Genomic DNA, 13,791 nt, shown 5'->3' on the forward strand with positions numbered 1-13,791 from the left:
CCAATTGATCCCCCATCCAAACACATGCTTAATTTCCTCGAGTTTGGAACACGATATGAAATCTATAACAACATCATGGAAACACGAGTTGATAGTGCTTGGTTTCGAATTGGACGGTTACAGATTCAACGACAGTACGTTTCAAGCCTGTTGGAACTGACAATAAAAGTTGTTTTAGCACCAACAACAAGTGTGGTTTAGTAGCAATCTACTTTGTAACATGGCTATGTAACGTTAGTTCTTAAAACACGTGTGGGACAAATAAGACTTTGGTTTAGCTTCTCTTTGAAACACGTGATATGAAAATATACTGGAATAGGAAAAATACAAGAATCGATGTGCCATTTGTTTATCAAATATAGAAACTAAAAACACAAGAAAAGAGATGAGGGGGCCTTTGGTAGCATATGAGGGAAAACAAAGGTTTCTTATGCTCCCAATTTTGAATTTACCGCCAAACACACGAATCACACCTCGGATGGGATCGAGCGACGCGCGCGAGAAGTTTATTTTCATGCTAAGAATTTTTCCAAGAGGCCTCTTGTTTTCATGTGGAATCAAAGCCATAGGAGTGCAATCCCGTGAAATGCTTCCTATTCTTTCACGTGAACAAAAGGTGTGTAAAGAAAAAAATCAAAAAAGGAAGATGAATCATTCAAAAATCCTTTGTCATTTCTTTATTCCAAATGGCCCATTAGATTTAGAAGGTGATAGATAGATGGCATGTACATCCTTAAGATGTGGTTCTATATAAATGGCAAGCGGCTGTATAAAGTGTGTGTTCGTTGTCCTTGTCTAAAAATAATGTGCTTCTCATGGCAAAGTCTCGTGCATGACACTAGTCAATCTTGTCGTTTTGTGGTACGAAACCTATGATGGCATTGTGAAAACATTAGTTGATATAATAATACATGAATAATAGTGTCATGGTGTATACAAAATAGTGCTTGGTTTAGGTTCAGTTATAGATTCAATGATAATACGTTTCAAGCCTAACAAAACCAACAATAAGTGTCGTTTAATAGCAACCCATTTTATGACGTGGCTACGTAATACTAATACTTAAAACACACGTGAGACAAATAAATGCTTTGGTTTAGATTTAGAAGGTGATAGATAAATGGTGCATATATCATGAAGACGTGGCTACGTAGCACTAGGTTTTAGAACACATGTGAGACAAATAAATTTTTTTTGGTTTCGATTTAGAGGGTAACATATAGATGACGTATACATCCTCAAGATGAATGGCCGTTAAGGCAGGAACATGCTGTTTTAAGTTTGTCTCCACGTCTATGAGTGTTGTTTCCGTTGCCACTCGGTAACCTCCAACATCCAGCTAGGAATTTGGATTTAGGACTGTGATTCTGATTCTGATTTCAATTTCTACTAGGACGGACTATACTCATGACTCATGCACCTCAGTTTACAAATTACAATCTACACGCAAGTTTCCGAAAAATCCAATCCAAACCCCCCCATTCCACGCGCATCTAGCAAGTCCCTACAGCGTAGCACGGCGGATGCTCCCGCTCGAACCCAAAAAGGCCCCACGCGGCCACGCCGCATCGAAGTGTTTGAGACGTTTGCCCCCGGTGCATCCCCACGGCGGCACGGCCCAAACCAAACACCGACCCGAACCGCACGTCTCCTCGCCCTCCCCAACACAACCCTCCCCTTGTCTTCCCCTCCTCTCCTCACGCCGACCACTCCCTTCCTCATCGCCGCCGCCGCCGCCGCCGCTTACTCATCCCCACAACCGCATCGATCCATAGCTCGCGCTAGGTTTTCCGCCCGACCCCCTCCTGGGGATCCACCGGCCTGGCTCGATTCGTGCCGAGGGCGGCTGCTCCGAGCTCTTAGCCACCCGTCGCCGCTGTAGCCCGCTGCTGCGGGGGTGCTCTACCGTCGGCTGCCGCTGGTGTCGGGAACTAGGGTTTTGGGTCCGCCAGGCGGAGGAGGGTGCATTGGTTGGCGCGCGCATGGGGATGGTGCCCAACGGGCTCCTGCCCAGTGCGTCCGCTGGGGTGACGCGGCGGCTCGACCCCGAGCGCTGGGCGGTCGCGGAGGACCGCACGGCGGAGTTGATCGCGCGCATCCAGCCCAACGCGTACTCCGAGGGGCGGAGGCTGGCCGTGTACCACTACGTGCAGCGGCTCATCATGAACTGCCTCTCCTGCCAGGTAGGGTACCTGCTTACCAAGTGGTCCGATTGCCCACCACAGGTAGCAGTGGAGATTAGCATCTGTCTGAAGTAGAACGCTCTTAGATGGCAGCGAGGACTGCTGTGTGGATGCTTAGATGAGACTGCTACTTTAGAACTGGCTAGCGTAATAATCGATGTTTTACTTTCTGTTTGTTATTCAAATGTTTGTCTGAGCAACCGAAGCTTATTCTGGACAGAGTGCTCGCTGGAAATGGCGGCTTATGGTTCCAGAGGGCCTCTGGTCACTTGACACCAATGCTTCGGATCTGATGCTTGTTTAGAAGCATGAAGCTTTCATACAACGGGGATGACTGGGAAAAAGTAATCTGTGCATTGGGGAAGAGCATGAAGAAAGATCCGGGATATAGTGTATAGTTGAACTGTAATTCCCCTCTTTATACACATTCCTGTGACATGAGGTGTATGAAAAATCCTGTTTAATAGTTATAAATCAATAGCCATATGTGGCTGTATGAAAATCCTGGCTTGTCTGTTGGGATGAGCATTTGCTGTGCAGCCTAGGAGTAGGAGGTGCGTCGGGATACCACTTTTACCTTACTTCATGCTTCTTTGATGATTGAAATAGACCTGTTTGTTTGTCTTATGCATGTCAGGGGGGATTTTTTTCACTAGCATTTTGGACGTTCCTGCTCTTATCTTCAGCATCCAGTTATCCAGTTGACTTTATATGCTTCACAGAGAATTGGTCTCTTCCTCTCTGCAGGTTTTTACCTTTGGGTCGGTCCCTCTCAAGACTTACTTACCCGATGGTGACATTGATGTCACTGCTTTTAGTAATAGTGAAGAATTAAAGGAGATTTGGGCAAATCTTGTCCGGGATGCATTGGAACGTGAAGAGAAGAACGAAAATGCTGAATTTCATGTAAAAGAAGTGCAGTATATTCAGGCAGAGGTATTTTTCCCTGTGATATCTCTTTTAGTTGCTGTATAAGCTTCAGAGAAGCTCAATACGAGGTTACGCCTCTGCCAAATGTGTACCTATAATAGAGTTTAAATTAACATCATGGGCTCATGGCTTACGACTTTATGATCGTGTTGAAGTTATTACCAGAAGTTGCCTATTGCATGCTGTGCCATATGAATCTGTACAGAACCGAAAGTAACAAAATATCTAAGTTAAACTTCAGTTTAGTATGTGGCCATCGCTCCTTTAATACAGTTCTTTGCAGAATGTAGTGTGGGCAAAATCGCTATGCTAATATACTATTAAATTTTAGGAGGATTATGTTTTTGAAGACACTTCTAGCATCAGCCTTAGTTCTTAGTACAAAAAAAATGCATCTGATTCCTTTTTTCTTGCTCCCTTCCCTTGTCTTCCTTCGGGGAATATACCATGTTTAAGGATTTGCCACTTGTATACATATTTTTTCATACATTTGTGTCGTTCTCTCATGTTCCATGTATCATGTACAGGTCAAGATTATAAAGTGTCTTGTGGAAAACATTGTTGTTGACATCTCATTTAATCAAGTCGGTGGACTATGCACACTATGTTTTCTTGAAGAGGTGTGTTCTTACTCCAAATCCAGCTTAATTTGTATATACAGAGCATGTGCTTGAAACTTTACCATTTATATCTTATAATCCTGTAAAAAAATTATGTTGGCTTGGTTCGGCTGTTCAAATATGATTGATTTTCTGCCTATATTTGCTTCTAATGATTCTGCATTTTAATAGATTGACAACTTGATCAGCCGAAACCATTTATTCAAGAGGAGTATCATATTGATAAAGGCATGGTGTTTCTACGAGAGTCGTATTCTCGGAGCTCACCATGGCCTTATATCTACTTACGCATTGGAGACACTTGTTCTGTACATATTTCATATATTCAACAACTCTTTCACCGGACCTCTTGAGGTGACTTTACTTTCTCGTCTTTTATACGTATATCCTGACATTAAGCCAGTGCTTATTTTCTATTTGTGCATGTGCAGGTGTTGTACCGCTTCTTAGAATTTTTCAGCAACTTTGATTGGGAGAAATTTTGTTTGAGCTTGTGGGGCCCAGTTCCTATTAGTTCACTTCCAGATATGACTGGTAATCCATATGTATAGCTTTGTTTTGATAGAGCAATGCTTGATTGAGACATGGACGTTTTGATCATTCATGTTACATCATGCAGCGGAACCCCCACGGATGGACAGTGGTGAATTGTTGCTGAACAAGTCCTTCCTGGATACTTGTAGTTCTGCATATGGAGTTGTGCCTCGCACCCAGGAGAACCAGGGTCAACCATTTGTTTCAAAACATTTTAATGTTATTGATCCTTTACGTGCAAACAACAATCTTGGAAGAAGTGTCAGTAAAGGTAACTATGAAGTAGGAACATGCTTTAAGATTTATGTTACTGGTGAATTGAACGGAGTACATGTTCTTTGGTAGTTTGGCTTCAATTATTTCCATACAATTGATGGTGTGCTGCTTTTGATTTAATGATTTTTACTGTGATTCTGTGGTATTTGTAATGCTAGACGACTATGTCATGCACTGTATACATGATAATTGATTGCTAGTTTGCTATCTCAATGTTTGGCTGTTCCAGTTTTTTTTTTGCTTCTTTTGTATGGGGAATTTTCCAAAGGAAGTGGAGGCGAGGCTAAAGATACTTGGTGGTGGAACGAGGAAGTCCAAAGAGCTATTAAGGAGAAGAAAGAATGCTATAGACGCTTATACTATGACAAGAGTGTGGACAACATAGAGAAGTACAAGGTGGCAAAGAAGACTGCAAAGCAAGCTGTAAGTGTGGCAAAGGGTAGAGCGTACGAGGATCTTTACCAACATTTGAGTACGAAGGAAGGAGATAGGACATTTATAGGATGGCTAGGGTTCGTGAGAGAAAGACAAGGGACTTCAACCAAGTTAAGTGCATCAAGGATGAAAGGGAGCATCTCTTGGTGAAGGAGGATGAGAACCGACATCGATGGCAAGAGTATTTTGACAAATTGTTCAATGGTGAGAATACGGACACAACCTTTCCGTTGGATGACTCTTTTGATGACACCAATAGGCGCTTTGTGCGGAGAATCCAAGAATCTGAGGTCAGAGAGGCGTTGAAAAGGATGAAAGGAGGTAAGGCGATGGGACCAGATGGTATCCCAATCGAGGTGTAGAGGTGCCTCGGGGACATAGCTATAGTATGGCTAACCAAGCTGTTCAACCATATTTTTCGATCGAACAAGATGCCTGACGAGTGGTGAAGTATATTGGTACCGATCTACAAGAATAAAGGGATATTCAAAGTTGTACTAATTACTAGGGAATTAAGTTGATGAGCCATACTATGAAGCTATGTGAGAGAGTTATCAAGCATCGCTTGAGAGCAATAACGCGGGTTTCTATGAACTAATTTGGTTTCATGCCCGGAAGGTCAACCATGGAAGCCATTTTCTTAATAAGATAAGTTATGGAGCGGTATAGGGAGGAGAAGAAGGACCTACACATGGTTTTTTATTGACTTGGAGAAGGCTTATGATAAAATACTAAGGAATGTTATGTGGTGGGCTTTGGACAAACATAAAGTCCCAACGAAGTACGTCGGGCTCATTAAGGACATGTACAACAATGTTGTGACTAGTGTTCGAACAAGTGATGGAGACACGGATGACTTCCCGATTAGGATAGGATTACATCAAGGGTCAACTTTGAGCCCTTATCTGTTTGCCTTAGTAATGGATGAGGTCACAAGGGACATACAAGGGGACATCCCTTGGTGTATGCTTTTCGCGGACGATGTAGTGCTAGTTGATGAAAGCCGGACAGGAGTGAATCAGAAACTGGAGTTATGGCGGGAGACTTTGGAGTTCAAAGGTTTTAGACTCAGTAGAACTAAAACTGAGTATATGAGATGTGACTTCGGTACTACTACTCGGGAGGAGGAAGATATTAGTTTGAAAGATCAAGTAGTGCCTAGGAAGGATACCTTTTGATATTTAGGATCAATGCTACAGAGAGACGGGGATATTGATAAAGATGTTAGCCATAGAATCAAAGCAGGGTGGATGAAGTGGCGCCAAGCATCTGGTGTCCTATGTGACAAAAGGGTACCACATAACTTAAAAGGTAAGTTTTAAGGCAAGTTTTATAGGACGACGATTAGACCTGCTATGTTGTATGGCGCAGAATGTTGGCCTACGAAAAGACGACATGTTCAACAGAAAGTGTCGTGGAAATGCGTATGTTGCGTTGGATTTGCGGTCATACAAGAAGGGATTGAGTTCGGAACTGATGATATACGTGATAGATTAGCGGTAGCACCAATTGAAGAAAAGCTTGTCCAACACCAGTTGAGATGGTTTGGACATGTCCAACGGAGATCTCTAGAGGCACCGATGCGTAGTGGAATCCTAAGCCAGGATAGTAACGTGAAGAGAGGCAGAGGAAGACCGAAGCTGACTTGGGTAGAGGCAATAAAAGGAGACTTGAAAGGATGGAATATACCCAAAGACTTAGCCTTAGATAGAAGTGCTTAGGAAAACAACTATTCACGTGCTTGAACCTTGATTGCATCTGCTGGGTTTCAACTCTAGCCTACCTCAACTTGTTTGGGACTTAAAGGCTTTGCTGTTGTTGTTGTTGTTGTTGTTGTTGTTTTGTATGGGGAATTTTGTGGCAGACACCCGGGAGCTCTCTGCACTGGGTACGCCCTTTTTTTTTAATTCTTTTGCTGTCACAGTAGCTGTTTGATTGTTTGCATAAGTAAGAAACTATATTTTGAGATTTAATCAGTTTAACTCGTTATGGCGCATTTTCTAGTTTGTGTCCTGGTGGAATGTCACTGTTCTCCAGATATATGCATATAAATTTTCTAGCAAATCAACCTAATACTGGCAATAAGAATTTCATTATTTTCTTATGCTGTAACAGGTCCTCTGTAGCTATAGTTTACTTTTTTGTCTGGTCTATTCTGGTCTATCTAGCCATGCTAAGATGTCTGGTACTTCAACAAAATAGCAGCCTCATGTCGAAGCTATATGTTCTCACCAGTCCTCTGTTGCATGTTAATCATTATGTGAGTATAATTTGAATGTTGTGATTCAATCTTGTTAGGGCCAACTTGACAAATCTTTTGGCCTAAATAATCTCTGCTGAGCCAGCAATTTTAAGCTCCATGCATCCCTCCCTGGTAGATTTCATTAACTAGAAATTTCTTGTCTAATTGGTAAGAGATCCAAACGGGCCTTAAGCAGCAACTAGGTGCACTTACTTTATTTTGGGTTTGTTACAATTTATGTCAATACTGACAGCATTTTGTAAGAATGTGACCCGTAATAGATTCTCCTTGAGCAGTTTTGTGATGTCACACATATTCACTCTTACATGTATTGACCTTTCAAGTATGCTAAATAAGGGCAGCATACTTTGATTGTTTAATACTTAAATAAATATGACAATTTTTCCTTGTGCTCTTTACTCGGAAAAGAACTCTTGTCATTACTTTGTCTTCTTATCTCTTTGTTGCTAATTATGTCCAGTCTCGTAAGAAGATGTGTTCAGTGAAAAGTTTTGGTTTTGCAGGAAATTTCTTTAGAATACGCAGTGCTTTTGCGTACGGGGCGAAAAGGCTTGGAAAATTACTTGAATGTCCAAAAGAAGATTTAATTGCTGAGTTAAACCAGTTCTTCACAAATACATGGATAAGACATGGGAGTGGCAGTCGTCCTGATGTGCCTACCCCAAGTCTAGTTGATGTGCGGCCTCTGAAGGTTGTTCCTTCTGTAGTGTCAGGCAGCCAAAGAAGTGTAACAGCATTCAAGAAAAAGGTTGAAAATCCTAAGCTTCATGCTAATCAGGATAGTCTTCGTCCGAATCAAGATAATCTCACTGAAGTTGGTCACATTTATATTGACCCTTCTCAACCAATTCACAAAAGTGACATACATTATCGTAATCTGCCAAGAGCGGTTAATCCTTCAGTTACTCATGTTCAGCACCAAAAAAACTATACACCACAAGGCAATGCTAAGGTCTCTGAACAGCTTGAAAGAAATAACTCAGCTGGATTGATGCAAAGTGAAAGGGATAAGAGAGTGCCAAATGGTCTCTTTGTCAATGACAGAAATGGGCAGAACAGGTCTAGATTTGCAAGAACCCGATCAAGTCCTGAACTCACAGACTCTTCTGCTGAAGGGTTTCGTGGAAGGCGGACTAATGCAGTTGGTATGGAAAAATCTTTGGGTGTTGATTACAGCAGCAGAAGAAACATATTGGTTCCAGAAGTGTCTAACAACCACAGCACTAAGTCTTCACAGGATGAATCAGTATCTTCCTTGAACAGTTCATCTCACCCTAGTGCAATGGCAGCTTCTGACTCAAATAGTGTTTCAAGCAGCTATCGTGATGATAATGGTTTTGTGATGAATGAAGAACTCCCTTCTGTTTCTGAATCATCGGATATGCACCATGACGAACAAGTTCTGGTTAATTTAATGGAATCCGTGAAGTTGCATGGATTCAATGGACAGATTCAATTACCAATGCAAATACCTTCTCATATGTCCGTAGCACATCCCCCTTTATTGGCTCCAACAACTTTTTCACAAAAGCATTTGGCTGGGGTTCCACCAGCTAACTTAATTGGGACACCATGGTTGCCCAATATGCAGTTCCTGCATGGATTTGTTCCACCTCCTATGGCCCATTACATACACAATCCAAATTTTGCACCAAACATTGAGGATGGTACTGAGACTGAAAAGCCTAATACATCAGATGTGAATCATGATGCTGGCAAAACTTGGCAAGAGTATGGTGTTGGGTTTTCTAGACAGTTTGATCCTGAAGCAAGAGATCCTCACATCTATGGTATTGATGGCAAAGAACATTCCTCTTTGCCTAATGGTGTACCAGGTGCTCCCTTGGAAAGGCAGATGAAATTTACAGTTGAGAATAATGGTGTAGATGATGAAACTTATACTGGCATGTTCCAAAACCATACAAGTAGAGAAGCTGCTGTAGATTACTCTAAGAGGAGTGGTTATGTGAATGTTCTTTCTTCACATGCCAGTTCATCCAAAGGCAAAACTCTGGATTCGAATTCATGGGATGAAATGACTGTAAATACAACAAGACCATCAAGAGAAAAATGGGGAAAAAGATCTGCCTTTGCGGCACCTGCCACGACCACACATGGCAAGACTGGGTGGCAGATGGGAAATACCGCTGAGCATCTCCCAGCTGAAGTTAATGATGGCCCCAGAAATGGGACAGTTGTACCAATCATCACTGAAGCTTCTGAGATAGTAACAGGGTCTGATTCTTTTTCAGCACAATCAAGAACTAGTCAAGTACCAAATGATTTTGATCCATCACAAGTTGGCATGCCAAATCCAGTGTTTGCACCTTTTCTTATTGGATCACCACAGCATAGGCAAGGTGATAGCTCTGGACTTACTTTTGTTCAAACAGGTCCACCAGTTCCTTTTGTTGTGCTCCCGTTTGTTCCAGGGAATAGCGATGGTTCTGGTCCCCAGTTTGAGAGAAGTGAAGGAATTGATCAGCTTCCTGCCAATACTGTAGGTCAATTTTTTGGTTCACTTAATGATGTTCACCAACAAGATTCCAGTGCTACCTCAACAGTATCATCCAGTTCTATGATTGAGTCATCTGGTGAACACAAGCCTGACATCTTGAATAGTGATTTTGTCAGCCATTGGCATAATTTACAGTATGGGCGACTCTGCCAGAATCCTCGTCCCATGGGTCCTGTTCTATACCCTGTTCCGGTGCCGCCAATGTATTTACAGGGCCATGCTCCATGGGATGGGCCTGGAAGACCAGCTTCACCAAATGTTAACTGGCCACAAATGGTGGGCGGTCCAAGAGTATTTCCTGTGATGCCTGTACAACCGTCTACAGAAAGAACTGGTGTTCTTCAGCGCTATGGTGAAGATGCACCTAGATACCGTGGAGGCACAGGAACCTACTTGCCAAATCCTGTAAGAACCTAATATTTCTTTGAGTATCTTGTATCATGCATAGAGAGCCTGTTAGTAATAATATATCATGTAAAAAAACTGAACAAGCTTGATCCTTTATTGTATTATTACAGTATTGCAATTTTAATACGTGGTTAGCTGAGACCATCAACGCTATCAATGTACTTATATCGAACTTTTCTAAACTTCATACTCATTCCAGCTTGTTCCACAGCTGTTATGGGCTTGAGATTGCTGGCCATCCATGCCCTGTTGTTCTTTAACAATCTAGTTCAAAAAGGTTACACCATCAGAAATAAATTTGTCGTATATCTTATTACAGAGAACAAGAGGACTGTAAGGTCCATGTTTATCTAGAGTCTGGGAAATAATTGACTCATTGAATATGTGATTGGATGGGTCTTTATCATCCCATCCATTTCAAATTTGTTTCCACCCTTCTCTATTTTCTTTTCCTCTCTTTTTACTGAATTTTAGGATTTGTCCCATCAATCCAAACCTGCAAATGCCCCTTTAGATGATTCAATTGCTCAACCAGAGATTGTAACTATTCATAGTTCTGTTGGATTCTGTCAGTTTGGTAAAATTCAAAGTGTCAACTTGCTAATAACTAATAAGATTTATGAGTCTACCTGCCAAATTGATGTGAAGATTCCCTTTATCTCGGCATGAGTATCTTAGAGCTTGAGGCCCAGAGTCTAGACACAAGCAGTGGTTGTTTTGTATCAGCTTGCTAGCTTTGAGTTGCTTATTGGTGAAATTGGTCTTTGCTAGTGCTAGCTTGTTTTAATAACATTATCCAAAATCATCATGCTGAAGTTCGTGTGCTAGGAGCAGTTTTGTCGGAACCAGCTATGTCATTATCCTGTAACCATGCACTGGTAGTTTTGGTGCTTCTGATCACTAAAGAAGGATGCGCCCTGGATGAATTTTACTAGAATTACTCTAAGATCCACCAAAAACACCCTTTCTTTCCAACTAAGCCTTCTTTCTTTAAATGGTCTTTAATCAACTTGAAAGCCATATGTTACCCATCAACAGCATGAAATCATAGCATAGTAACTTTGCGGCATTTAGGTTGGAGCTTCTTTAAGGCCAACCTAGGTCTACATTCTGTTCATCTTGGGTCATGGCACTTTGATTTCCATGTTTTGCAAGAGATAGATTTATTAAGCAATGATTTTATGAAATTGATAGTCTGGACTGTGGAATACTAAGCTGTCAATTTTATGGCTTCTGTTCAGAAGGTTCCTTATAGGGACCGGCACTCAAATTCAAGAAACTACAGAGGAGGTTATAATGGTGACAGGGGTGACTATAGTGATAAGGAGGGAAGCTGGATAAACTCAAAACAACGAAATCCAAACCGCGGCTATGGACGTATCCAGTCAGAGAGGTCTGGCATGAGGTCTGATAGACAGGTCACTGATGAGAGCCAGTCTGATAGGCAACGGCGAACTTATAGAAATGACTCGTACCGGCATGAGGCAAGCTCTCAGTATCTTGTGCAGGGCCAACCTTTTGGATCCACAAGCTCTATGCGCAAACCAGGAAACACAGCGCATGGGGTTTATGCACAACCATCTACGTCTTCAAATGGTGCCGGTGCTTTATCTGGCCCTCCAGGACCACCATTTTTTATGGTATACTCCTATGAACAAGGCTCAAATCATGGTGCTTCCTCATCTGAACCAATTGAATTTGGATCTCTTGGGCCACTTCCTGCAGCAGATGGTGATGACATACCAAGGTCGACACGCCAAGTAATGCCTAATGGGCTTTATGGGCAAAGACGTGGTCCATATAGGGGTGGTTCCTCTCATTCATCTCCTGATCAACCATCCTCACCTCAGCATCGTCGGTAATACTTGTTATAATATTTTTTGTTTATCACTGTTTTTTTTCAATGTTTCCGTATGAGCAGTCTGAAAAAATTACATCATGAATATGTAACAAAAGTTTATGTTATCTGTAAAAAAACAACTCATCATGCTTTCATCTATATTAGCAGAATAAATGCATTACAGCAGTTGTCAATAGTAAGTTGACTTCTTTTTTTTATAAGAATAATAGTAAGTTAGTTGACCTATAGTTAAAATTGACAGACAATGATGGATTGCTGAAAATTCAAATTTGTTAAATTCTCACGCGTTGAAGAATCTGGCACATGAACATGCAGCCATGTGCAAATTAGGTACGGCAAGCAGGGATTGAAGAGATAAGCTGCTTCATATTTCATGTTGATATATAAAAAAAGGGATAAAATAGTATATTCAAGCCACAGAACAAAAGTTCCAACTCATTTTATTTTCATTCCTCAGTGGGTGTTTCAGAGTTTAATGAGAATAGTCATTCTCTCATGCCTCATGGTTACTTTGTCACGTTGGTGATAATGGCCAGTAACCTCATTTGCATACATTATCAATGTGTGCTCATTTTTGGTTGCCTGTGGCCTACATAGTCTAAAGTATGCACAAAACAAAGTGTGTTGAACCAACACCCATAGCTGTTTGCAGTAATTAGTAAATTGGCTCCTGGTATCTAGTTCCAAAGGTATAAATTAGTGCATAACCACATCGAACTAGTACCAGATCAGGGATTATGGTCGCCATCATTTATGCAGCTTGCTTCTGTGAATTGATTTATGTATTTACCTGCAAGTATTTAGCACCATTTGTAGCCTACCCCATTCGAGTCGCGGTCTCCTCGCATTGCACAAGCGAGGGTAAGACTTGCCACTGACACCCTTCCCCAGACCCCGCACAGAGCGGGAGCTCTCTGCACTGGGTACGCCCTTTTGTAGCCTACCCCAACTTGTTTGGGACTTAAAGGCTTTGTTGTTGTTGTTGTGCTGAAATCTGTGTTTCTGTTTGCTTTGAAGGTAGTTGAGTCTTCATATGATGGCTTGATCACTTGGTTTCTGGCATTGAAACCTTGCGATAGCAATATTTCGGTCCACCCCTTGTGATCATATCCTGCATGGATGCAGATGGTTGGGCCATCAGCAGCCACAAAAAAAAAAACAAGTATATGCCCTAGCTGGCTTCTTGGTGCTTTGTGATCTCAGAAGCACTGAATTGTGAATACCGTCAAAAGAGGCATCAATTACCGACAGGTTATTTTACCAGTCACAATGGTGCTTCCTGGAATTAAAACAACTATCTTCAGAACAAATCATGGAACCGTCAAAACCCAGAATATCTTCACACAGAAATCAGAATTGAACTGAAGATTATGAACAAGGATGAACTGGTTCCGGCCGTCTCATTATATGAATCGTGTCAAGGATAATAACAATATTAGTTTGGATGGAGCAGGAACAAGCATTGCTGCATCGGAAACAATCTGGAATGCTTTGGGTTTTAATGTGTCTGGGCGTGTGTAAGTGAAAGCTAATAATGAAATCCTCGTACCATTCTTAGGTAGGATTAAGCTCATGTAACACAGCAAACTATTCACTTAGATGCACACTGAGTTAAGTCAATCGTAGGAAACAAATTCACGTGCTGAAGCGAGGGATGACTCCAGAATACTCAAGGCACGAGTAAAAAGTTATCCATGTCAATCTTCCTCGGTTCCATTCCATGTGTACTGTGTGTTGGATGTCCGCATGTTTCTCTGCTTGGG

At 41.7% G+C, this 13,791-nt stretch overlaps 1 protein-coding gene across 3 annotated transcripts; it reads left to right on the forward strand.

Moving 5' to 3' along the window:
- Positions 1 to 1,375: 1,375 nt before the first annotated feature.
- On the forward strand, positions 1,376 to 13,749 carry LOC136535528 (uncharacterized). 3 transcript variants are annotated; one of them, XR_010779002.1, is made up of 10 exons: positions 1,376 to 2,183; positions 2,931 to 3,119; positions 3,641 to 3,733; positions 3,905 to 4,087; positions 4,165 to 4,267; positions 4,353 to 4,538; positions 7,745 to 10,164; positions 11,409 to 11,807; positions 11,893 to 12,025; positions 13,046 to 13,749. XR_010779002.1 is itself a non-coding variant. In XM_066527805.1 (9 exons), exons 1-9 carry the CDS (start codon positions 1,983 to 1,985, stop codon positions 13,047 to 13,049), a joined length of 3,993 nt encoding a protein of 1,330 aa, XP_066383902.1. In that variant the 5' UTR covers positions 1,376 to 1,982; the 3' UTR covers positions 13,050 to 13,749. The 3 variants fall into 3 exon arrangements, 2 of the variants coding, with proteins under 2 accessions (XP_066383902.1, XP_066383901.1); XM_066527805.1 differs by having other exon boundaries at positions 11,412 to 12,025; XM_066527804.1 differs by having other exon boundaries at positions 1,377 to 2,183; positions 11,409 to 12,025.
- Positions 13,750 to 13,791: the final 42 nt, after the last annotated feature.

Source organism: Miscanthus floridulus, chromosome 2 (genome assembly GCF_019320115.1).
Source record: "Miscanthus floridulus cultivar M001 chromosome 2, ASM1932011v1, whole genome shotgun sequence".
Taxonomy (NCBI): Eukaryota; Viridiplantae; Streptophyta; class Magnoliopsida; order Poales; family Poaceae; genus Miscanthus; species Miscanthus floridulus.

Bases quoted from the DNA above. Each gene is read 5' to 3' on its own strand.
- LOC136535528 (XM_066527804.1), top strand. From the start codon at position 1,983: ATGGGGATGGTGCCCAACGGGCTCCTGCCCAGTGCGTCCGCTGGGGTG. The intron at 3,120-3,640 runs GTATTTTTCCCT...TATCATGTACAG, and splicing joins TGCAGTATATTCAGGCAGAG to GTCAAGATTATAAAGTGTCT. The intron at 10,165-11,408 runs GTAAGAACCTAA...GCTTCTGTTCAG, and splicing joins GAACCTACTTGCCAAATCCT to AAGGTTCCTTATAGGGACCG.